General features: G+C 38.3%; 2 protein-coding genes across 8 annotated transcripts in view; both read left to right on the top strand.

Annotated features, from left to right (window-relative positions):
* Positions 1-16,028, top strand: part of CPB2 (carboxypeptidase B2) — a 50,291-nt gene extending 34,263 nt beyond the window's left edge. The window contains exons 8-11 of the mRNA XM_015068917.3: positions 563-656; positions 6,694-6,896; positions 10,919-11,006; positions 15,246-16,028. Of these exons, the coding sequence (XP_014924403.1) occupies positions 563-656; positions 6,694-6,896; positions 10,919-11,006; positions 15,246-15,430 (570 nt within the window). The 3' untranslated portion in view covers positions 15,431-16,028. The remainder of the gene's footprint in view (positions 1-562; positions 657-6,693; positions 6,897-10,918; positions 11,007-15,245) is intronic.
* Positions 16,029-16,184: 156 nt separating this feature from the next.
* Positions 16,185-25,257, top strand: part of ZC3H13 (zinc finger CCCH-type containing 13) — a 95,478-nt gene continuing 86,405 nt past the window's right edge. For 2 of the 7 annotated variants that reach the window (XM_027064859.2, XM_027064863.2), the window contains exons 1-3: positions 16,226-16,586; positions 22,772-22,897; positions 23,207-23,316. In XM_027064859.2, the coding sequence (XP_026920660.1) occupies positions 22,781-22,897; positions 23,207-23,316 (227 nt within the window). In that variant the 5' untranslated portion in view covers positions 16,226-16,586; positions 22,772-22,780. Of the gene's footprint in view, positions 16,587-22,771; positions 22,898-23,206; positions 23,317-25,257 lie in introns of all 7 variants that reach the window. The other 5 variants (XM_027064864.2, XM_027064865.2, XM_027064861.2 and 2 more) reach the window with 4 other exon arrangements.

Genomic DNA, 25,257 nt, shown 5'->3' on the forward strand with positions numbered 1-25,257 from the left:
GATTCTCTGTCTCCCTCTCTCTCTGCCCCTGCCCTCTCTCTCTCTCTCTCTCTCTCTCTCTCTCTCACACACACACACACACACAGAGTCTCTCTCTCAACATAAATAAACTTTATTTTAAAAAATATATAAATATAAAAATTAAGTATAAATATGAAAAAAATAAAGAGAGCATTGAGACTCATAAGTCATCATTTTCATTCTCATTGAAACACAAAGTTATTTTCCTTTTCTCAGAAGAAATTAAAATGGAAGCAAACAAGATTTAAAGAGAACCAATAACCAGCCTTGCAAAGCCAAATGAAATTTCTGTTGGTATGAGTCAAAATTGATTAAATATCCCCATTTCATCTGGTTCACACTGAAATAGCTTTGAGAGAACATGGTCGAGACCTGGATAGAGAGAGGGCTGTGCAAAAGGAATGCTGTGACGACAGTGGCAGAGCAGAGTGATGGGTTTGCAGGACAGACACACAACTCTGGTCACTTAGGCTTTAGAAGTTGTGTCTTTGCTTGAACTGCAAACATGGCCATCCTGGTTATCAGTATTTTGTTTGTTTAGAATCGAATGTGGAGAAAGAACCGGTCTTTTCATGAAAATAATCGTTGCATCGGAACAGACCTGAACAGGAACTTTGCTTCCAAACACTGGTGTGGTAGGTCGTTTGCTTTATTTCTAGCAATGTTCATTCATTTGAAAGGGGACATTCACAGAGAAAGGCCTATTAATTCAGAGTAATTACAGGGGAGGCCTATCTAAATCAGGAAATAATTCAAATAGGCTTTTTAGTTAAGTGCAGTGCTGTAAATATGCACAATTCACCTTAACCCCTCCGCCCTTCCATTTTGTCTTTAAAAAAAGGAATTTGGTGGGCATCTGGGTAGGTCAGTCGGTTGACTTTGGCCCAGGTCATGATCTCATGGTTCATGAGTTCAAGCCCCGCATTGGGCTCTGTGGTGACAGCTCAGAGCCTGGAGCCTGCTTCAGATTCTGTGTCTCCCTTTCTCTGTCCCTCCCCCACTTGTGCTCACTCACTCGCACTCTCGCTCTCTCCCCAAAATAAAAAAAATAAACATTAAAAGAAAAAGGAACTTAGGCCGGTTCCTTAAGGTCCCTTTTAGCTTCAAAATGCTAATATTCTACTTTTCTAGAATGATAATGAAGCGACTGTTAAAAATCCTACTTTAAAGAAAAAATAACATTCATCATTAGAGTATCAAAGACCAGGGTAGGGTGAGTAGCTCTCCTTTTTAATTGCATAGGAAAGGGCTTACTTCCCCAGCATTCAAAAACATTTTCTTTTGTTTTCACTATTTACTATTTTTATGAATACCATAAACTTATGTCTGGCATAGCAAGAGCCTATCATTTATTGATTTGAATGAGTCAAAGTACTCAGTGGATATTGATTTAGGCATTCAGGAACATTATCTGGGGGCACCTCGGTGGCTCAGTCAGTTCAGCATCTGACTCTTGATTTCTGCTCAGGTCATGATCCCAAGGGTGTGGGCTAGAGCCCTGTGTCAGACGTGGAGTCTGCTTGGGACTGTCTCTGTCTCTCTCTCCCCCACCCCACCTCTCTCCCCTGCTCCCGTTCAATCTCTTTCTCTCAAAAAAAAACCACAAAAAAACAAAAAACAAAACAAAACAAGACAAAACAGAACATTGTCTGTTCTCAGGGAGGTAGGTGTTGGTTCACACCCCCATTGTATCTCATAGTTACTACATTTAAGAAACAGCTACAGGGGTGCCTGGGTGGCTCAGTCCGTTAAGCGTCTGACTTCGGCTCAGGTCACGATCTCGCAGTCTGTGAGTTCGAGCCCCGCGTCGGGCTCTGTTCTGACTGCTCAGAGCCTGGAGCCTGTTTAGGATTCTGTGTCTCCCTCTCTCTCTGACCCTCCCCCGTTCATGCTCTGTCTCTCTCTGTCTCAAAAATAAATAAACGTTAAAAAAAAAAAGAAAGAAAGAAACAGCTACAGAACCAAACCTGATGATAACCTTGAGTCTAATCACCCCTTTGCCCTACACAGTGCTGTGTACGTGATTGTACATATTTCTTTTCAAAACAGAAGAGAAAATGTGTGATTTTGAACGTTTCATCATTCTCTCAGAGTGCATGTGAAAACCTCACCTCAGAGTACCCCCCTTATTTCCGTATTTCCTTCCTTCTCTAGGCTAGAGACTCAGTGAGGGAAGGGACCACTCAGTGCAGTGCCTGGCACATGTGGGAGTCGCAGAAATTAATTAAATGAATATAGGAATGACTTAGTTGTTGTAAGAGAGTTACAGATGTAGTAAGCAAGCAGAGGAAGGAGCAGTTAATCTCCCCTCAGACTCACTCCTTTTGTGATTAAGGGAACCACTCAGTGGTTTCTCTGTGAGAGCCATTCTTAAGATTGTCCCATAAAAGTACCCACTGGGGCCCAAAGACTCTGCCACAGCAGTGATAATTGGGCAGGGGGTCAGAGAAGCAGCAGCGAATATACAATAGATTGAATAGAGCTGTTAGTTACTAAGTGCAGAGCCGTTTATATGTGTCTCCCCCTAGGTTTCATTATCTGTGTATCCTGGATGGAGAATCCCAGACTCAGGAGGTTGAATCCCTTGCTCAAGATCACAGACCTAGGAAGTGACAGACCTGGGTTATGAAGCCAGGCTGACTGATTCCAAAGTTATCACGATTCTTCTATGTCTGAGAATCACTCTTCTGTTATAGGTTGCCTTCTGGAACTTCTTCTTTTATCTGGAAGTTCTTTTGGTGCTCTGTTTCACTTAATATTTTTTTACGGCGAAGCCAAAAAAAATTTGAATAGCCAAGACGTCAAATATATTGTTACTGCCATCAAGAAGTACCAGAGGCCGCTCTGAGGCATGGCACTTTATTATTACCCATCACAAGAGTTAGAAACAGAAACAGCAAGCAAATAAAACAAAAAGTAACTATAAGGACTCTTTTTTTTTCCTCTGGTGCTCTACTATCTCTTTAAAAAAATTTTTTTTTTATGTTTATTTATTTTTGAGAGAGAGTGAGTGCGTATGTGCCAATGGGGGAGGGGCAGAGAGAGAGGGAGACACAGAATCCGAAACAGGCTCCAGGCTCTGAGCTGTCAGCACAGAGCCCAACGCAGGGCTTGAACCCACAAGCCGCGAGATCATGACCTGAGCTGAAGTCGGACGCTCAACTGACTGAGCCACCCAGGTGGCCCCCACCACCCCAGTATCTCTATAGTAGTATGTAAGCAAGCCAGTGAGAAAGAACTAAATCTTCTCACTTCCTTGTCCCTGCAACTAGAACACGCCTTTATGATACTTTTTTTTTAAGAATCTCAAAGAGCACCTTACTCTTTAAAGAGAAATGACATATCAAGCCTGTTTATTTGTTTCATGTTCACTTCCCCCTTCCTCTGTATTAAAAGTGTGTGTGTGTGTGTGTGTGTGTGTGTGTGTGTGTGTGTGTGTATGTGTTGGAGGTGGGAATGGAGGTGAGTTGTCTTAGACCAATCAGGCTGCTGCTAACAAAATACTGCAGGCTGATGGCTCCAACAAGATAAGTTTATTTCTTGCAGATCTGAAGGCTGGAAGTCCAAGATCAAGGTGTCAGCAGGGTGGGTTTGCCCTGAGGTCTCTCTCCTTGGCTTGCAGATGGCCACCTTCTCACTGTGTCCTCACTTGACATTTTCTCTTTGTGCACATCTCTGGTGTCTCTCTCTTTCCTTAAAAGGACACCAGCCACATTAGATCAGGGCCCCACCTTCATGACTTCCTTCAACTTTAATTACCTTCTTAAAGGCCCTCTTTCCAAACATAGTACATTGTGGGTTAGGGCTTGCATACGTGAATTTTGGGGAGACAGAATTCAGTCCATAACAGGTAGCATTTTGTGAGGACCTCTGGTCTCAAACTTCCTAAGATAGATCCCCTCATTTTCTAAGATGTTAAGTTAAACTGCAAAGTTTTGGTAGCTATTGTACAGTGGAAAATCCTTTCTTTCTTTCCCATGAGACCGCAGTGTTTTTTTCATCGCTTTTATGGCGCTAAAATACATATAACGTGAAATTTGTCATTTTAACCATTCAGCACATTGAAGCATTAAGTATATCCAGTCGGTGAAACCATCACCAGTATCCATTTCCAAAAGTTTTCTTCAGCCCAAACAGAAGCTCTGTGACCATTCAGCAATGTCTTCTTGTTTCCTACTCACTGCAGTCCCTGTAATGTCTGCTCTACTCTCTGTTCTACGAACTTTCCTGTGCTAGATATCTTTTTATTCCAGGGTTCATAGAAGAGATAATACTTAAGCTCGAAGGGATCTGGGAGACCAAGCGCTACAGATGAAGCACCTTCAGCTGAGCCAGATGCAATAGCTTGCCCAGATCGACATGTCTGTTTAGGAGCAAAGCAGTCCCGGACTCCAGGGTCCTGACTCTCCATGAATCTTTCTACCGAAATACTTGAAACCTCTAGAATGATAGTCACAGAATGAGAGTCTGAGGCTGCTCTGTCCACTGCAGTAGTCACTAGCTGCATGTGGCCCTTGAACACTTGAAATGTGGCTTGTCTGAATTGAGATGTGCAGTGAGTATAAAATACACACCAGATTTCAAAGACTTGGTGTGAAAAAAGGAGCCTAAAGTATGCCGTGAACAATTTTTGTATTGACTGTGTTTGAAAGGATTGTACTTGGTACCTATTGGGTGAAATCAGTTGTATTACTAAAATAGGTTGTTGCTTTTGAAATACACAGTTACTTGAAAACCTAAATATGTAACTTGCTGTATGTTTCTACGGAACGGCTCTGGTCTGAGGATTCATGTTAGGGGACCATCTGTTCCTTCGTCTCTTTGATGTCCCCCTACTCCTAACGTAGAATCTCTACTCTCTAAAACTATATATCAGGGGGAAAAGGGCAGGAGTAATCAAAGGATATGAAACTATCAGAATGGTTGGTCTGATCACATTATTGGTTAAAAATACAAATGGGGGAACCTGGGTGGCTCGGTCAGTTGAGTGTCTGACTCTTGATTTCAGCTCAGGTCATGATCCCAGGGTTGTGGGACTGACTCCTGTATTGGACTCCACGCTGAGAGTGGAGACTGCTTAGAGTTCTCTCCCTCTCTCTCTCTCTCTCTCTCTCTCTTTCTCTCTCTCAAAAAACAAAAAAACAACAAAAAAAACAACCCCACTAATACAAATGAAATACTTGGAAAGGTCTTGGATGTTTAGCACATATTTTCTTGTGCCGAAAAGAATGTTTCACAAACATTAAGGTTGTCTCTCTTGCAAATAAAAGGCAGAAATCAGAGCAAACTTGAGGCAGGCAGGACCTGTAAGGATAATGGAGTAGACCATGGAACCCCAGGACAAGGGCAACGAGCTTCAGAAACAGCTTGGAACTGGGCCTGGGGGACTGCGGTGAGCTCTGTGAGTCCTTTCTCTCTCCATTCATCCCTACAAAGCACAATCGGTTTTTGTTTTATTCCAATCCACATGATGATGATGGTGATGATGGTGACCACGACGACAACGCGAGACAAAGACCATGAGGAGGAAAAGCAATGATTACTGAATCTTAGTATTTACAAGGCATCATGCAAAGCACCTCATATACATTGTACTGAATCCTCATGAAATCCACGTTAAATGTATAACTTTTCCATTTAGCAGATAGGAAAATCAAGGTTTAGACAGGTTTAAAACATTTCACCGAAGGCCATATGGCTATTAAATGGCAACACCAAGCTTAGGATCAAGCGGTTGGGTGATTAACGATATGCCATTTACCCTCTTATCGTAAAAGGTCCTTACTGCCAAGAATGTTCACTTTGCATCTCCTGAAACAGCAGTGTTTCATTCATAGGGTTGCCAAGAGGAGTGAATGAGATACTGTGTGTAAATCTTAGAGTTTCAGGTCAGCTGGTGTTTTCTTTGTTCTAGAGTGCAGCTGGACTGACGCCAGGATCTTCCTCTCGATACCAAGTTATCAGCGGAGGGATTCAGAGTGACAGAACACAAGTTAGGGACCTAGTTCAAGATTAGTCAACTGTTTCCAGGCGGGAATAATGTTTGGGGTCAGAGGTGGCTCCCTGAGGCTCCACCCCTGTGAATTAAAGAAGAAAGGTGAAAGGGTAGGAGGCAGGCTACCATCCAAAGTGATGTATACTATAATTTCTCAAAAGGATGAATAAACATTACTCCGGCCCCGAACATTCCATCTTCTTTTATTTGCCAAACCTCCTTAGCAAGTTGCAAGTAGCACGGAAGACAGACTTGTATAGTCTGAGTTCCCAAATGAGACTCCTTTTATGGACCACATTGATTAGTAATTTTTAAACTACAAATATCAGAAAAACCAAGCTCACACTGGATTAAAGAAAATGGGGTTTCTAAAAAAATGGGGTTTCTTTATCTCACAGAACCACAGGTTTGGAGGCAGGGCTGACGTCTCTGAGACGTCCTTAGCCACTTTCACAAAGGGTGCAAGATGGCTGTCCCCAGGCAGCGATTGTTGGGGTGTTTGTTCTGAGGGCATAGAAACATCTGCTTCAATAGAAACATAAATATGTTCTTTACAGAGCTCTGTCTAATCCATTTCTCTAAAAATTTTACACCATGGATATTAGGAGGATGCATTGTCAGGGAAATCACAAATTACAATGGCGTTTGCTAATCCCACTCTATCCATTTCACTTCAGAGGAAGGTGCATCAAGTTTCTCTTGCTCGGAAACCTACTGTGGCCCTTACCCTGAGTCAGAGCCAGAAGTGAAGGCAATGGCCAATTTCTTGAGAAAAAACATCAACCACATTAAGGCTTACATCAGTATGCATTCATACTCCCAGAAGATAGTGTTTCCATATTCCTATAATAGAAGCAAAACCAAAGACCACGAGGAGCTGGTAAGTGCTACTCAATTATCTTTTTTTTTCATTGGCATTTCAGAAATAAAATAATACCAAGTTCAAGAATCAAAAACTGTGGGAAAAATTTTCTCCTCTGGAGGACAGATGGAAAGATGCTTTCTGTTTTGATCTCGTTCTGCTGAGAGTCACCCTGGATCAGGGTTCACTGAGGGAATATAAAGAATGGGTCCTATTCTGTGGACAAGAACTTCAGTCCAGCAAATGGGTATCTAAGAAAATAACTGACATACTGCTTGAAGGTCAGGGGGAACCATTCCCCGTGGAACTGATCTACATATAAAGCCCTAACAGCAAGGACGAGAGTCTCTGGAATCGTGGGTCTGCTTTGTGGTACCTCGCTTTCAACAACAGATAGATCAAGTCCTGGTACCACACTCATTAATTTGATATCAACGTTGGGAATTGTGTTCACACTGCCCTCTCTAACCCCCAGGGGTTTGGTCCTAGTAAAAGCACCTCCAATTTCAACACCGAAGCGAGAACCCCCTCCCACCTTTTTTTGGAATGTAGTGAATGATACAGAAGTTCAAAGAAGACTCATTTTGTCTGCTAACCCCTCACTCCTTTTTGGTCCCAGATGTCCTATGTTTGGGTTGATGGCAAAGAATGCAAGGGTTCTTGATGGATTGTAACTGGGATTGGCCGAATTCTCACCACAGATGCCTTCCAGACAATGGAAGGGTTATGGCAACAGTCTGATTCTTGCCCAAGTTCTGATCTTTATGTCGTGTTCTGTTTCTTACTCATTTTATTCTGGTTCTCTTTCCTCTTTCTCTTTTTATGTTTTTAAATTTGTATGTTTTTGTTATTGAAGTATAGTTGACATACAATGTTATATTAGTTTCAGTTGTACAACATAGTAATTCCATAGTTCTATGCATTATGCTCACTGCAATAAGTGTAGTTACCATTTGTCACTCTATAACATTATTACAATATTATTGACTATATTCCCTATGCAGTATTTTTTAATCCATGACTTATTTATTTTATAACTGGAAGTTTGTACCTGTTAATTTCCTTCACCTATTTCATCCATCCTCCCAACCCCCTCCCTTCTGGCAACCACCAGTTTCTTCTCTGTATTTATGACTCTGTTTCCATATTTTTGTTTGTTCATTTGCTTTGTTTTTTAGATTTCACATGTAAGTAAAATCATATGGTATTTGTCTTTCTCTAACTTATTTCACTCAGCATAATTCCCTCTAGATCCATTCATGTTGTTGCAAATGGCAAGATCTCATTCCATTTTATAGCTGGGTAATATTTCATTGCGCACACACACACACACACACACACACATCTTTATGCATTCATCTATCAGCGGATACTTAGGTTACTTCCATAACTTGGCCATTGTAAATAATGCTGCAATAAACTTAGGGTCATGTATCTTTTCAAACAAGTGTTTTCTTTTTTTTTTTTTTAATTTTTTTTTTAACGTTTATTTATTTTTGAGACGGAGAGAGACAGAGCATGAACGGGGGAGGGTCAGAGAGAGGGAGACACAGAATCTGAAACAGGCTCCGGGCTCCGAGCTGTCAGCACAGAGCCCGACGCGGGGGTCGAACTCACGGACCGCGAGATCATGACCTGAGCCGAAGTCGGCCGCTTAACCGACTGAGCCACCCGGGCACCCCTCAAGCAAGTGTTTTCATTTTCTTTGGGTAGATACCTAGTAGTAGAATTACTGGATCATATGATATTTCTATTTTTAATTTTTGAGGAACCTCCATACTGTTGTCCACAGTGTTCACCCCAATTTACATTCCTATCAAACAGTGCGCGAGAGTTCCTTTTGTCCATCTCCATGCCAACACTTGTTATTTCTTGTATTTTTTATAATAGCCATTCTGACAGGTGCAAGGTGATATTTCATGGTAGTTTTGATTTGCATTTCCCTGATATATGGTGATGTTGAGCATCTTTTCATGTATCTGTTCACCATTTGTATGCCTTCTTTGGAAAAATATCCACTTAGGTTCTCTGCCTATTATTTAATTAGATTATTTGTGGGGTGTTTTTTTGTTTGATTTTTGTTTTTGGGGTTTTTGTTTGTTTGTTTATTTGGTTGGTTTTGGTGTTGGTTTTATGTCCTGGTTCTCTTACAAGAATAAACTATAGCCACATTAAGGGCTAGCAGTGGCTGATGACAAATATAATGTTATTTGCACTTCCTGAAAATAGCTCATTTAGAACATAAACGTGCTTGATGCTTGCAATTCTTTCTTCTTCTCAAAGGAAAACTTTTAAGGAGAGCTCCTTTATTGGTGTCATCCTTGAAGAAACGAAAGGATATTTATCATGATTTGGAAATAGAACTAGTCTGATTTTCCCTTATTTTTGGATTACTGTTGTCACACATATTTTGTTGAGTTATTTGGTGTAAATTATTGTGTTTGGCGGACACTGATGAAAGAAGCATCCGGTAGGACCCTGCCCTTTAAGAGAACATGATATGGTTAGGGAGCTCAGCCATGAGCAAATGTTACAAGTAGCTATATTTGAGGTGCAGTGACTACTGAATAAGTTGGCCCAGATGGTTGATCCTCAGTTCTGACGGGGCTAGCATGGGGGTGGCCTCGTTAACTGATTCAGAAGGAAATGCTAGATATGCTTGGGGATAAAGTCCCTGTCCCTGAGGAATTTCTCATCTCTTAAAGGGCGACATACTATAAAGAAAACATAATAATACAGGGCGATTGCCATTGAAGAACAGATACACTTTCAGCCAGAAATGGAAAGACAGGAATTCTATAGGCAGACCGGGAAGGGAGGACGTTCAAAGCGGAGGCGATGTGTCCCCGCAGAAAGTGTGTTCAGGGGACCCTGTGGGTGTGAGAGTAGAGACTGACGCCATCAGAAAGTAGATGTGGTCTGCTTGTTGGCATGTCAGAATATCATGTCATGTGTTTTGTTCTGTAGACAGTGGAGGTCCATTACAATTTTTTTGAACAAAGGAGGGGTACAACATAATATGCGCTGATACTCCTCTGGGTTATTCAAGAGAGTGACAGCGGATGCTAGCCTGAACTTCGCAAAAGGTCTGGATAAGCTAGAAACAAATGTAGTGGAACAACAGACTTACTTATTAGCCTGCTCCACACTGGGCACATGATCCTTTTTATGTGATGAGTCTTTAGTAGTTATTAGGCATTTTACCCAAGAAGAGAATGGAGTTTGCGAGAAGGAAACGAAGTAAGCATTAGGTATATGTAGTATTTACACAGGTTGCATTTAAAGTTTGGTGATGATTTTGTGTAGGAATAGGGTAACCCCAGGCGGTTTGCCTTTGGAATACAGTTATACTTCATTGTGTATAAGAAATGAACTCCTAAAAAATGCATGTGAGAATTATTTTTTCTTCAAGTTAAATCAAATTTTCAATGTACTAGAAGAGTCTATGTTTAATGCCACCCAACTGTGATTTCCATAAAAGTTTATTTATTCTTACTATGCAGATTTTTCATATCAACAGTTTTCTCTAGCTTTATTCAGATATAACTGATGTTTAACATCATGTAAGTTTAAGGTGTACAATGTGATGATGTGATACACTTACACATTGTTTAGCTGGAAATTTAACTGGAAATTTTTATAACCAACACTCCCCCAATTCATTCACCCTCACCCCCCTAGCAACCACCAATATACTTTCTTTTTCTTCACCTACACAGTTTGATTCATTTAATATATGATGATTTTTTTTTTCAACGTTTAGTTATTTTTGGGACAGACAGAGACAGAGCATGAACGGGGGAGGGGCAGAGAGCGAGGGAGACACAGAATCCGAAACAGGCTCCAGGTTCTGAGCCATCAGCCCAGAGCCCGACGCGGGGCTCGAACTCACGGACCGCGAGATCGTGACCTGGCTGAAGTCGGACGCTTAACCGACTGCGCCACCCAGGCGCCCCTATGATGATTTTTTTAAAGAAACTTCTACTTGTCCTGCTCTAAAGCTGCACATTAACTGAAATTTCATATTCTATTGATTTCAGTCTCTCGTGGCCAGTGAAGCAGTCCGTGCTATAGAGAATACTAATAGAAATACCAGATATACACATGGCAGTGGTTCAGAAAGTTTATGTAAGTATTTCTTCTTAACATCTTGGAGAACTGTGAGCTACTAAAGAAATCCGTGTGTTTGGTTTTTCTGTGTGGATTTAATTTTTCTAAATGGAATCTTTAAACCAGGTCACACGTAAAATAGTTGGATTATGACAATTAGAAATGGAAGCATAATAGCTATGACAGCACTGAGCAAGGCTATATTAATAAATGAATACACTGAAGACAAAATGGTATTTAAGAAATCGTGTTCATTGCTACAGAGTAGAGATTATAGAATTGTCATCATAGTAGTTGAGTGAAGGAGGAAAGGTCATAAAGGGTTAAAAGAATGTGTTAGATGCCAATGGCCACCGTGTAAGGTTGCACAGGTTGAACACTACACAAATCTGAGGAACACTCTTTACATTAGATGCTTGATAGTGACAGGAGGTGCTCACTAGAGTACATTATAGTTAAATGTCTTTGCTTGTATCACACTGATGATAGCTCATATAGGGCAAACTCTTAAGAAATATTTTAAAATTTAATTTCTGCTGGCAGATATTTATTGGGGGACTCCTTTTTACCCACATTGGGAAGACAGATAATGATTTTTATCTTTTGAAACTGGAGGGGGAGATGGAGAAAGAGGAAGAGAAAATAAACATGTCACCAGGTGTCCACAAACTGCGACCCACAGGTCAAATTCAGCTAACTGCTTGTGAGGCACAGGCCTGTGAGATAAGAACAGTTTTTCCATTTTTTAAATGGTTGAGGGAAAAAAACACAAAATAGCGAGATTTTGTGACACGTTAAAATTATATGAAATTCAGATTTCAGTATCCAAAAATAAAGTTAAAAAAAATTTTTTTTTGCACTCATTTATTTTTGAGAGGCAGAGAGAGACAGAGAGTGAGTGGGGGAGGGGCAGAGAGAGAATGAGACAGAATCCAAAGCAGGCTCCAGGCTCTGAGCTGTCAACACAGAGCTCGACGCGGGGCTCGAGCCCACAAACTGTGAGATCACGACCTGAGCTGAAGTCGCACGCTTAACCGACTGAGCCACCCAGGCGCCCCCCCAAAAATAAAGTTTTATCTGAACACAGACACACGCATTTATTTATGTATTGTCTATGATAGCTTTCATGACTGTAGTATCGAATGGTTTTATGACATAATTTGTGGCCCACAAACCCTAAAGCATTTACTATCCGGTCCTTTACAGGTTAAGTTTGCCAATCCCTGATGTGAACAACTAAATAGTAAAATAGAGTATAACCCCATCGATATGTGAAGAATATAAAATAGTCTTAAGGGTTTGAGGATGACTGCAGGAGAGAGAGGTTACTTAGCTAAAGTGACCTAGGAAGGTCTCTCTCTGTAGGTGACACTTCTGCCCAACAATGGTGTCAGGGGAAAACCAAGGAGAGGAAATGGCTTGTGTAAAAGCCCCGAGGCACTATTCAAAACCTCAAAGTTTTCTTTAGCAGGTATGATCTACGGGAGTAGAAAAATACATTCAGCTTAATAATCACATTCATATGATTTTCAATAAATTGCTTTACCCCTGGATGTCCTATTAGTAGAAAGTCCAGAATCTTCCTCTTCCTCCTCAACTACCCCTAAAATGTCTCAAAACAAAGTGGGGCCAGATTGGTCCACATGGTGTGTCTGTCTCTTGATGTCACTGGTCCACCGTTACCTTTGCTGACCCAGGTCCTTGCTCTGTCGGAGAGGCACCCCACACCCTCCTTTCACAATTCAGAGCTTTCTTGATTCCCATTCTCTTCTCTACCATTGTTCCCCAAAGCATAACCATAGAGCCTCAGGGCCGAAGAGCTTTAAAAGTAACTTTCTGTTGTGGTGAAATCAGTCTATCTCTACATACTCTTTCATTCATTCATTCATTCGTTCATTCATTCATTCGTTCAGTATACATCTGTGTGGTTGTGTGCATAAGCATGAGAAAATGGCTAGAAGAAGAAATGCCAAATATTGATAGCGGTTGTTCTGAATAACTTATTCAGTCCACTGCTGATGGATATTTTTCGGTATTATAAACAATGCTTTGGTAAATACCTTTGTAGTTAATTCAAGTATAGGTGTAGAAAGAGGCAAAAATGATCACTTTACTCGTTACATGATTGTCTACCTGGAAAACAGTAGAAATCAACCAAAAATATTAGTAACAATCAAAAGTTGAGTAATGTTTGGGACACCTGGGCGGCTCAGTTGGTTAAGTGTTCTGCTCTTGATTTTGGCTCAGGTCATGATGTCATGGTCACAAAATTGAGCCCTGAGTGGGGCTCCACGCGGGTGTGGAGCCTGCTTAAGATTCTATCTCTCCCTCTCTTTCTACCACTCCCCTGAGTGCACACAAACACTCTGTCTCACAAAACAAGAACACAAAGTTGAGTAAGGTGGCTGACTATGAACTAACTATACAGAAACCTAAAGCTCTCTTATATAAAAAAATGATAATAATCAGGTAGAAAATAAATACCCCTCTATATGTACATACACACACACATATATACATACAGATACATACATATATGTGAATTCATTGTTGAATGCATATATGTGTCTACACACACAAATAAATCCATATATCTACGTGAAAAACCTAGCAAATTTTACTGGTAACCATAAAAGAAAATAAATAAAAGGAGAAATGCAGCATGTTTTTGAGTGGGAAGACAATATAAAAATGTGTCAGTTGTGCTAAATTAGTCTGTATATTTAATGCAATCCTAATGAACAGTTAAGTGACTTTGAACTTCATTTGAAAGAATGAAGTTGGTAGATGAGCTCGTAAAATTCTGAAAAATGAGGCCAATAGGAGAATTTGCCCCAACCAGGTATTAAGGCACATCATAAACTTGTAGTAATTAAGACTGCGGAACAGAGCCTGGGAGAAACAGATCAACAGAAGGGAGTAGGAAGGACAGAAAGACACTTAAATACATAAGGACGTCTAGTATCTCATAAAGGAGGCACTTCTAAGAATGTTATTCAATTAATAGGGTTGGAGAATCTGACAACTTACTTAGAAAAAGAAGTTAATTGATTACTAACATGTCTTTCTCCAAATTACATTCCAGATAAAATATTTTAAGATAAATACTCTGCCATAAACCAAGTCAAAAGCGAAATAAGCAAATAAAAAAAAGTTTACATATTACACAAGGCAAATAACACTAATATTGCTGTTATAAACAATCTATAAAGTGAATCGAGTAGAAAAATAAGCAAAATATACACTAGAAAAATCGAGTAGAAAAATATATAAAGATGGACAATAAATATAGCAAATAAAATGTCCAATTCAGCGGTAATCAAAGAAACAAGGCGATTTTATGGTATTTTTCACCCATAGAATTGCCAGAAATGCATGATTCCTGTGGATGGTATGGGAAGGGAAGTGGGCATATTCATACCCTGCTAGTGGAGGTATAAATTGGTTCAATTCTTTTGAAGATTATTTGGCAACATGAAGCATAATTGTAAAAAGTACATACTCTTAGGCTGGTAAATCTGCTTCTAGGAAAGAATATTCCAAAGAAGCAAAGAAGCAATTAGTGAAAACCAGAAAGTTCATTGTAAAGTTGTTTATATTAATTAGAAATCAGAAAAAAATCTAAAGGTCTCCAAGTAAATAATTATTATATCCAGCTTTATAGTGTAGTGCTATGAGATCATGAAAAAATGATATTATAGATTTGAAGTCATTAAGACATAAATATGGTCAGAGAGATCATGTTTAGAAATGTTACAGGGGCACCTGGGTGGCTCAATCGGCTAAGCGTCTGACTCTTGATTTCAGCTCAGTTCATGATTTTACAGTTTGTAAGTTGGAGCCCCATGTCTGGCTCCCCCCTGCTGATGGTGTGGAGCCTGCTTGGGATTCTCCCTCTGCTCCTCCCCCACTCTCTCCCTCTCTAAAAAATAAATAAACTTAAAAAAAGAAGAAATGTTACAACACTTCATGTATAGGATGATCTTATTTACGTAGGAAAAAATTATGTTAAAGCATGCACTGAGGGGAAAAAAAGACACTAAAATGTTAATAGTGATTACTACTCTTTGGCAGGGTTATGGGTAATTTCTTCCTTAACCTGTTTTTCTTCAGTCTCCATTTTCTACCAGAGACTTAGATTACTTAATAATCAGAAAAAAAGCAGAGCTATTTTTAATTTTAGGGGGAAAAATTCCATTTTGTTAGTTAACTTGAAACATTGTATTTCAAAAAGTAATTTCTTTTTTCTTCTTGTAGACCTAGCTCCTGGAGGTTCGGATGACTGGATCTATGACTTGGGCATAAAATACTCGTTTACAATTGAACTTCGAGATAAAGGCAAATATGGATTCTTGCTGCCAGAGCGTTACATCAAACCCACTTGTACAGAAGCTCTTGCTGCTGTCTCTAAGATAGCTGGGCATGTCATCAAGAATGTTTAATACTCTTGATTTTTCCACTCTTCTCCCATATTTTAATTTACCGATTCCAACAAGACTAAATCATCGTACCAATTCTTTTTAAAGTTTCATCCGTAGTTTTGAGAAAAGCTTTTTCCTATTCCTTGGTTTTGTCAAAGAAAAGGCCAAAATAAACGCTACCTTAAAATTAAGGCAGAAATGGGCTCACATTGCTTTTTTCTTTCTAAAAAATATGTAAGAGGCTAGATGCGAATTTTTTTTCTTTAAGGACGTTTGACCATCGACCTCAAGCAATTTTAATAACTAGTTTTTTGCAGATCATTGGACCACAAAAGGAAAGGTGGTTAGGACATTAAAGATTTCTGCTCCAAATTTTCAACGAACTGCCTTGCGCCTTTAAAAACACAACCGTGTCTCGTTTGCTCTACAGTAATAAGCGAAGGCCCAGAAAGCGGAGGAGCGTCAACAACAGTACAAACACCGTCTATCACCGCTCAGTGCACATTTCTGAGCACATGAATGAATGGCTGTAGTTATTGTCAACAACAAATGTGGCATTTTGTGCATTTACTACAGCTGTTTATTGTAAGACATCATATAATAAAAGGCGTAAACTCTTTCTCTTAGATTCACTTTTTATTGGCAACTTTGGCTCCCCCGCTGGCTCGGGCACGCCTCTCCGGGGGTCTCTCACCTAGCACAGACGTGATGATTTCCCCGGCACTCCTAGGAGCCGACATTACGACCGGGGGCGTGTCTCCGAAGGGGCGGTGCCTGCGCGCTGACGACTAATCTGGAGGCCGGAAGCTGCCGCGGTCTAGAGGGGATCAGGGCAAACACTTGACTTCCGGCGGCGTTTTGAGTCGGTTCTCCTAGCGGCCTGGTAGTGTTTTCGTTTCCTTTTCTTACTCTCCAGTCTCTCTTCGTTCTTTTTCTTCCTACGTGTCAGTCTCACTTGACCCTGGCGAAGCGGCGGGCGGGTTCTGCTTCTCAGCCACCCCGGGGGCCCGTCGCTAGCGGAGGGCCGGTTCCCGGGAGTCGCGCGCGCACCTCCTTCTCCTCGTCGTCGTCTTCCCGGGTCCAGGCGCGGGGACAGAGAGTCGCCTCCCCCGCTCCTCGGAGCGGTGGTGGCGGTAGCGCCTCCCGACTGAGCTTGCGACAGGAGCTCGGGGAGGAGGTAAGCTTGAATTGTGTGAATTGGTGTGGGTACTGGGGGAAAGGCGTTGGGCGGACCCGGGATGGGGAGGCCCCGAGTTGTCCTACATCCCCGCTCGGGTCACGTCAGGATTTTTAGCTCTCCTTCAGCATCCCACCCTTAACTGTGCAATAGCTCCTTCGGCTCAGGCTTCGTTTCTCGCTATTGTACTGATTCTGGCGAGTTTTTCTACGGAGTCTGGTCTATTCAGACAAAAGGCTCTGCCGGAACACTACCATTTCTGGGCTTGGGAACCCTTGGCGCAGTATTCGCATTTGTATAAGCTGGAAGCGGGCAGGAATATGGTCTTAGATTTAGAGGCTCCCTCTTACGCATTCCAGATCTATTAGGAAAAATTATCTTGCTGTTGTATTTGGTCTTGCTTATTGCCCGACAGTGGTCATTTAGAGATTTGGGTCCTGGAGGTTGAGGAGTGCTGCTTTATCTTTACATTCCTAGGTAGTTACTTTTGGCAACCTATCTGTCAGAAGCCGGGGAAAGTGGAGCGAAAGGAAAGGGTCTCTTGTTTGGCATGATCTCTTTCCAAAACAGGTTAAAATAATTTATGTGGCTGGAAAGTTATTCAAAGTTGATATTACTTGAATGATATTGGTAGGGTCTTGTTTGTGGAGCGTAGCGGCTTACGCTTTTGGGTTATATTACAAAGTTTTCAGATAATTTGAACCACTCTGAAAATTATAGACGTATACTATCTGAGACGTTTTGGGGTTTTTTGAAAAAAACAGTTTTAAAAGTTTGGAAAACATCTTCACACTTCCACTTTTCAAAGACCGTGATACCGTTGCAGTTAATCTGAATGTTTATGGTGCCAGTTAGCGGAATCTAGTTCTGTAATATTTGAAATGACTGGCTTTAGTACCTAAGCGACAATATTTTGGAGAGTTTTGTGGATATAATCTGTAGATTTTAATATATTTTCCAATTCTTACTGAAATATTAAGATTATATCATGACAATTTAAACAAGAGACTACTAAGAATATTGATGCTGGTATATAGCAGTTTGTGCCTGTAAAAATAGTTGCACCATGAAACTTAGACTTTTATCGTGTGGATCTGTTACCATCCAGTTTTATCAAATGCATGCCTCTTACTGGCTTCCTAATCATTGCTGATTCGAAATGAACGTTGATTGCGTATTTAAGATATGCAAATCCAATTTTCATATTAGTAAATCAATACTAAAATCCGTAAGTGATGCTATTTCCACTTATGTACAAGTTATTAGAATTTTTACAAGTTGTCAGTGTTAATTTGTATTACAGTATGCATTGGCAGTTAAATATAGAAAGCAAAATTGTTTAATTTACATTTATTTGAAGAATTGGTTTTTAGTGGATATTTCCCCCACTTCCTCCAACCCCACTCTCCATTTCATATAGAGTTGGAGCTAGTTAGCAACAGTTGAAAATTAACTGGTGTTGCTGTAGAAAGTGTCTTTATACTTTTTTGGTAGTGTGTATGTTGCAGTTTAATTTACTTCACTTTATCCTAGTTGCCAGCATTGGCCATTCTCTGTGCATAGTCTTTTTTAACAAATTATTTTTATTGCACTGTGCTGCAGTATTGCCTTGCTCATAGAAGTGTAGTCAATTTAGTTCTGTTAGTTTTGTTTGGAATTCAGTTTGGAATTGTTTTAGTCTATTTATAAGTAACATGCAAGGTTGTTTTAGAAAGTTCTTTTTAAAAATATTCTCCCAGATTATGCATCAAATACGTTTCTGAGGTCTGTTTTTTCTTTCAAAAATATGAACTATAAATATGAAGAGACCTTATTTTTAATATAAGCCTTTTAATTTTAGAACTTCAGTGGGTAGGGGTTTCTTCTAGTACCAGTTAGTACATTTATGTAGTTTTAATTGTTTAATTTTTTGACAGTTTCCTAATATGCCACGACTCATCCAGATTAAAGTAATTTATGTTTTCGTTTGTGCTAAGGGAAGTTGAGGCCGCAAAAAGATGTAATTAGGGGCACCTGGGTGGCTCAGTTGGTTATGCATCTGACTTCAGCTCAGGTCATGATGTCGCAGTTCGTGAGTTTGAGCCCCGCGTCAGGCTCTGTGCCGATAGCTCAGAGCCTAGAGCCTGCTTCTGATTCTGTGTCTCCCTCTCTCTCTCTCTCTGCCCCCCCCCCACCTTGTGCTCTGTCTCTCTCAAAAATAAATAAAAACATTTTTAAAAAAAGATGTAATTCTGTATTGTAGTGAGGATACTAGAATTGATACATGTTTTATTGACACAATTTTAGTAATTAGGCTTCAGGAATAATTAATAATTTAAAAAGAGGTTTCTATATGTTTCTCCTTTCTTAGCCATATTTATGTAGTATGTAGCTTTGAGTACATTGTCATATTTGTAAGTTTTGGGGGAAGAGGAGGGACAGTTTCCATTTATTAAGACCCTCTTTTGTTATATTTTAATAGAGTCAAACTTTGTGTCCCCTGTTTTTCTTTTTTCAGTTGAAAAGATATCATGAAAATTTTGATATTTATTTACTGTGCAAATAGAGGGGAGAAATAGGAAAATAACTCAATAGACTTTCACCAGTGTCACCTGGGCTTTGATAATGATGGTGTTTGGGAAAGACTTGATGATGTGGGTGAAAGTGTGATGACAGTTTGAAATCAAAGAATAATTTGAAAACAAATCTGGGGGGAGAGCTTTTAAAGTCTCTGAGATAGGGAAGACTTTAATATTTACATTTTTAATTTCCTTGTTTCTAACTTTTCTCATATACTTTGAAGCATTTGCTTATTGAAGCGTGTTCAGATGTTAATTGAAAAAGGTTTTTCCCCCCTCAGTCATATCTATATTTTATTCTGTTATGGTGTTTTTTTTCTTTTTTTTAAAGTTATTTGTTTATTTGAGAGAGAGAGGGGGGGGAGAGAGAGAGAGAGAGAGAGAGAGAGAGAGAGAGAGAGAGAGAGAGACAGACTGCACAGGGGAGGGGCAGAGAGAGAGAGAATTCCAAGCAGGCTCTGCACTGAGCAAGGCTCGAATTCACAGATGGTAAGATCAGGACCTGAGCCGAATCAGGAGTTGGACCCTTAACCAACTGAACCACCCAGGTGCCCCTCTGTTGTGGTATTTATTTGCCTTTGAGGGCCCAAATTTTTAGAATGAAAATTCTAATTAAGTCATATTAATTGGTAACATACTTTTAAAGTAATAAATTAATATATATGAGTAAATGCTTTTCATGTATTGCAGGTTTGTGTATATATTTAGACAAACAGGATTTAAAACATATTTTGTCTTCCTTGCAAACATGAAGCATTTTGTCTATGCCAATCATGAATGTTTCAGTAATAATATTTAGGTAACTTATTATTGATGACTACTGATGGAAGTTCCTAGATAGATGGTCGGAAGAATTCCTATTCCTTTCAATTAGAAAAGTTCAAGTCCTACTTTTTCCCTTTGCCTCAGATTTTTTTTTCTGTCCACGACCTCCCTATAACATAGACTTGGTGTTCAAAGTCAGTGCAGTTTTGAGAGGAGGTCTGATACTGTTGGATGCTGAGAATATGACTTTTATTTCTTTGCTGTTTTCCCCTAAGTTGGGAGACTCAACAGTAGCTAAAAGTAAAGTTCTAGTGATAATCACTACGTAGGTGAATCTTGACTAGTTCTTGATGTCACCGGTACAAGCAGCTTTGTCTCTGTGGGAAAAGAGTGACAAGAATACAAGAAGGGGTGTACGATTCAGTCATTAGTCCTCACTTGAGTATCTTTGACATATAGTCTGAACCTTTTGAAATCTTCAAAGTTGATGTTAATGATCTAGCATTAGAGAGAAGCTGTGGTTTTCAGTGGTAGGTCAGGGGGGTAGTGGAGTCCTGATCCAAGCAACAGATTACAGAGCAGGAAGGAGCCCTCAGAAAAACAAGAAGGGAGATGCTAGATGACCAGTGTTTTAGGTATAATAATAAATAGCTTCTTGCCTCGATTATGGAAAGCACTACCATTAATTTTTTTTTTTTTGGAGGAGGGTGTGTTGGAAGTGTTGGCATGCGGAGATATATAGGAGTTTTGTGAGCAGAACTATTTCCTTCGAGAGTGGAGGGAAATACGTTAAGGTTAGGGTTAGTCTTCTTGAGGCAGTGTGGTGGGGTGGGGTGCCTGTTTTCCAAGTTCTAAATAACTGGTAATAGCTAATAAGGAACTTCTAGAACTCCTTCAATTTTAAGTTTATTAATAAATGTTTTAAAAATTGAATTAGTGAATGAGGATTATAATGTGCATCTATATATTAGTACTTATAATAACATATAATGAAACTTTAAATATGCTTTTGTTCTAAACGTTCCCTATATATTTTGTGACATACTCACTTTTTGTTGCCTCCTGCTCTGATATAAATTGTAAAAAAGTGGTTTTCTCAGTTAATCAAAGCTCTACGTTTTCTAGATCTTTCCTCAGCTCCCTTTATCTTGGCTTTCAGCTCTCTAAAGAACATTTTAGTTTGGTAAATCAAATGGGTACATGAAATTTTACCAACTTTTACTCTGTAAATTCTCATTTGGGCTGAGAATGAAATCAAAGATTATCTTACAGTAGTAACTGTTGGATGTACAGTTGGCTGTAAAGTTCCTTACTCAGAGAACACTTGACACATATGTGATTTCATGTTGCAGCAAATTCTTATTTATGGGACACTCTATGCTAATTTTTAAAAATTTGTAACTAAAATTATTTTCTGAATTCTTTGAATCACTAAATATTAATTAATAAAATGGTTGTATTTTATATTAAAGAATAAGACTGTACCTTTTTTTCCAATTTAAAACTATCATTTCCTATTTTTCTCTTGGTTCATTATCTTTTGTTCATTTGTCAAATGTTGTCCTTATTCTTAGGATTCTTTTAAAAATGTGACCTGAAAAGAAGTATCTAACTAAACCAAATATTGTTTATAATTTTTTTAAAGTTTTGATTTGGTACTCTCATGATTTAATTTCCTTTCAAATTATATATCTTTATTTTGAGACCACATTAAAGAGCTTTTTGAATTTGTGAACTTCATGGAGACCAGTTCTATACCAAATGGAACTTTTGCCTCTTTGGCTGCAATTGTTCATTCTAGTAACTTTTGACTATTGATAAGATTTCAGCTATTTAGATTGTATGAAATTTGAATGGGTTAGTGGTTTTTTTGGAGTCTTAGTTAGGCAGCTCTTACCCAATTCCCAGAGTGATGTACTAAGTTGTTCTAGATCTGGAATTTAATATTGTTTTCTAATGTATATCATAATACTGTTACCTGACGTTTTCATTTCCAGTTGAATCACCTGATTATATACTTGGATTTGTTTTGTTATGGTTTCAGTTTTAAATGTTTTATTTACTTTTGTAAAATATTTGTACAAGTTGTCTTTCTTATTTCTAAATGGTAAGGTAGCCTGTTCATCACTTTTAGCACCTTTGATTTTTATGTCAGTGTGGTATATAAATTATAGAAACATCTTGACTTCTAGTTCTGTAGCCTGTTCCATTTTGAAAGAAAGTCATTTTATCAACATTGACTTTTTTTTTTATATGTATATAATTGGAAAATAAATGTCCTTGAATAGACTGTTCTTTTTTAAGGTCTGTAAGGTGGAGAAAATACTTAAATAGTTTTCACTTTTCTCCCAAGCTGCTTTTTGGAATATACCTAATGTCATGAACCGTATAAAGCATAATTTCTGCTATCACCTGATCTTATTTCCTGTTCTCTTTGACATAGCTTTTCCCGTTAAGTAGTTGGTAGAGAATGATAGTACAACTTTTCCTTGAAGGATAGTTAACTAAGTTTTGAAACTTTTATAAGGAACGTAGAAACTAAACATTTTACAGTGTGTTTTCTGAGGTTGAATGTACTTTGAAAACTGTATGAGTAGAATATTATTCATTCTGCAGAAGAGGTAAAATTGTAGCCAACAGGTTCCAAAGTTGTTATAAATTTACTAAGAAGGTATGCCTTAGAAGATACCAACTGTTTACCTCTGTTTACCTGTGACCTCTCTGATGCCTTTTTTCTCCTGAGAAAAATTCCCCATAATTTTGCAGTGTGATCTACAGCTTTATCTACATGTAAGTTATAGGCTCAGTTAATTTAAAATGGAAGAATTTTACAGTTTTGCCTCTCTCTCTTTTTGGTTAAAGTAGTACAAAATGTCAAAAATTAGAAGGAAGGTCACAGTGGAAAATACCAAGACCATATCTGATAGCACATCCCGAAGACCCAGTGTATTTGAGAGGCTCGGACCCAGCACTGGCAGTACAGCAGAGGTGAGTTGTCACTAGAACAGTCACAGGGGTTGTCTTATAATCCTATTCTTGAAATACTGATTTGTATCATAAAGGTGAACAGGTTATTGTATTGTAGGAATGTTCAGTAAATTTTTAAAACTGAGTAGCATAAAGAGAAGTGAGAAGAGTCACAGTTTTCATGTTTTTTTCCCTGGTATTTTTATTGTTTGGGGGATAATGTATCTCAGGTTAGCTGGAGTTTTGGTAGAATTTGTTTTAATTTTGTCCCTGTAGCGTCGTTTATCCAGAAATAAATCTGAAATTTACATAGTAATATCTGTCTCTTAGACACAGTGCCGTAATTGGCTGAAGACTGGCAACTGCCTCTATGGAAACACATGTAGATTCGTACATGGCCCTTCACCCCGTGGTAAAGGTTATAGCAGCAATTATAGAAGGTAAATTAAGAACTTTGAATTGTTCATATACTGTTAGAAGATGGCTTTTGTGATTTATCTAGTATAAAAATCTGAAATACAAACATATTTGATCAGATTTTCTCTTTTGGTGGTAGATCAACGAGATCTTTCTAGTTGTTAATTTCAAGATTAATAAAATGTATGCTTTAAAATTATTTGCTCAGTATTTACTGTTTTTGCCAGCAGATTTTTTTGTATGTATGACTTACCCCCCCATTATGTATTAAAATGGTTTAAGATAGAATTTTATGGATTTATTTTTACTGAGGGGAGACTTTTTAACTCTTAAAATTTAAAATGGATATAACTTTAGCTTTTTAAGATGCTCTGAATTCAAATCTTAATGACAAAAGACAATCCACTGCAGACTCTGTAGATTAAAATGCATTTGCCAAATCTCTAAACTGTGTATTAACGTAAAATATGTATTTCTATGTGGATAAAGGTACTACTACCTATTTAGAACATCTTTTTTGCCTTTGATAAAGGCAAAACTAAATGAAATTTTTCAATAAAGCCCTTTTATTTTTCTTTCAGTTCAGTTCACGATTTTGTTATTGTGTTTAAATATGTAACATATGTAAAGATTGTCACAAAAGCAGTTTAAACTTGATTGGTAAGCAAATAATTAACCAAGTTAATTAACCAAGTTAATTAACCAATTGAATGTGCTGATTGCCTTGGCTACACAGCAAGAGTGTAAAAATCAAACATTAGCATTTGCAGTTTTTTTTAATAAGTGAATTGATGTGTGTGTGTGTGTGTGTATAGATTTTGAGGCCTAATAGAATTTAAAATTCAAACGCTGAACTGGCTTTCTGTTCATGTAAACATACATTTTAGCTTACTTGTGATGCTGAATACTCTGTTTTATTTGTATTTAGATTGGCATCTGTGCCCTCTGTTAATGTGGGAAAACCACTTCTTTTATATGTTTAAGTATCTGTATAAATACACACCTGGGGAAAGTGTTTCAATAATTTTAATGTTTTGTTTATGTTACTACCACACTTTAATACATACTTTAATTCATCTGTGAAATTCGTTGTTAAATGACAGAAAATTTTTATAGAAGGGGTAATTTTGAGGAAAATGGGCAGAGAAATGGCCTAAAATGGAAAAATACAGTGTCATTACTAGACTTGGAATAAAGGATTTTTTAATTTTGTGCATGTTTTTCCATTTGATAACCCTCTTTGGCTTTGTCTTTTTTTCCTTTTTTTTTTATAGGGAAGAGAATGTAGTTCGTAATGTGATTCAAAGATGGAAAGAAAACCCGTGTATTTCAGAAATGCTTTTTTAGTCACAAGATATTTAAGTCATTTATTGAGCATTCACTGTATGTAGAGCACTCAGGTGCTGTTTAGGATAGAAACAAGTTCATAATAAATTGTCTTATTATATAAAGGAAACCAGGGTACAGAAGATTTACATGTACATCATAATTAAAATTTAAAGCCTTTAAGTACTGGTTTGTAATAAGTTTCACTTTCAAGGTCAGATTTAACTGTTAAAGCGTTTAATATAGTCTTATAAAATATACATATAAATATTAATGAGAGCCTGTAACAGGAAATAACTGAATTATTTCTTCATTAATCATTTGTTTTGTATTGATTGATAAAAGAATTGATTTGCTTGATCAACTATTACTTGAAATAGATGTAAATGTCTATGTGATTTCTTTTTATCTTTAAAAATATGTATACAGTATTTTTTGTTAGCCAGTGAGGGACATACCACTCCTTGACTTCTGTTGCTCTTTTTTAAAGATCCTCTAGGAATATTCTTTAAAGATAAGTGTTTTCCATCTCTGCTTTGTTTTCTTACTTAATAATGGTGTGAAAATAATTGGATAGCTGTTTATTGAACTTTCAGTATAAGTTATTAAGGTTTACAGTGTTGAATATAAATATGTAT

Source organism: Acinonyx jubatus, chromosome A1, assembly GCF_027475565.1.
Source record: "Acinonyx jubatus isolate Ajub_Pintada_27869175 chromosome A1, VMU_Ajub_asm_v1.0, whole genome shotgun sequence".
Lineage (NCBI taxonomy): Eukaryota > Metazoa > Chordata > Mammalia > Carnivora > Felidae > Acinonyx > Acinonyx jubatus.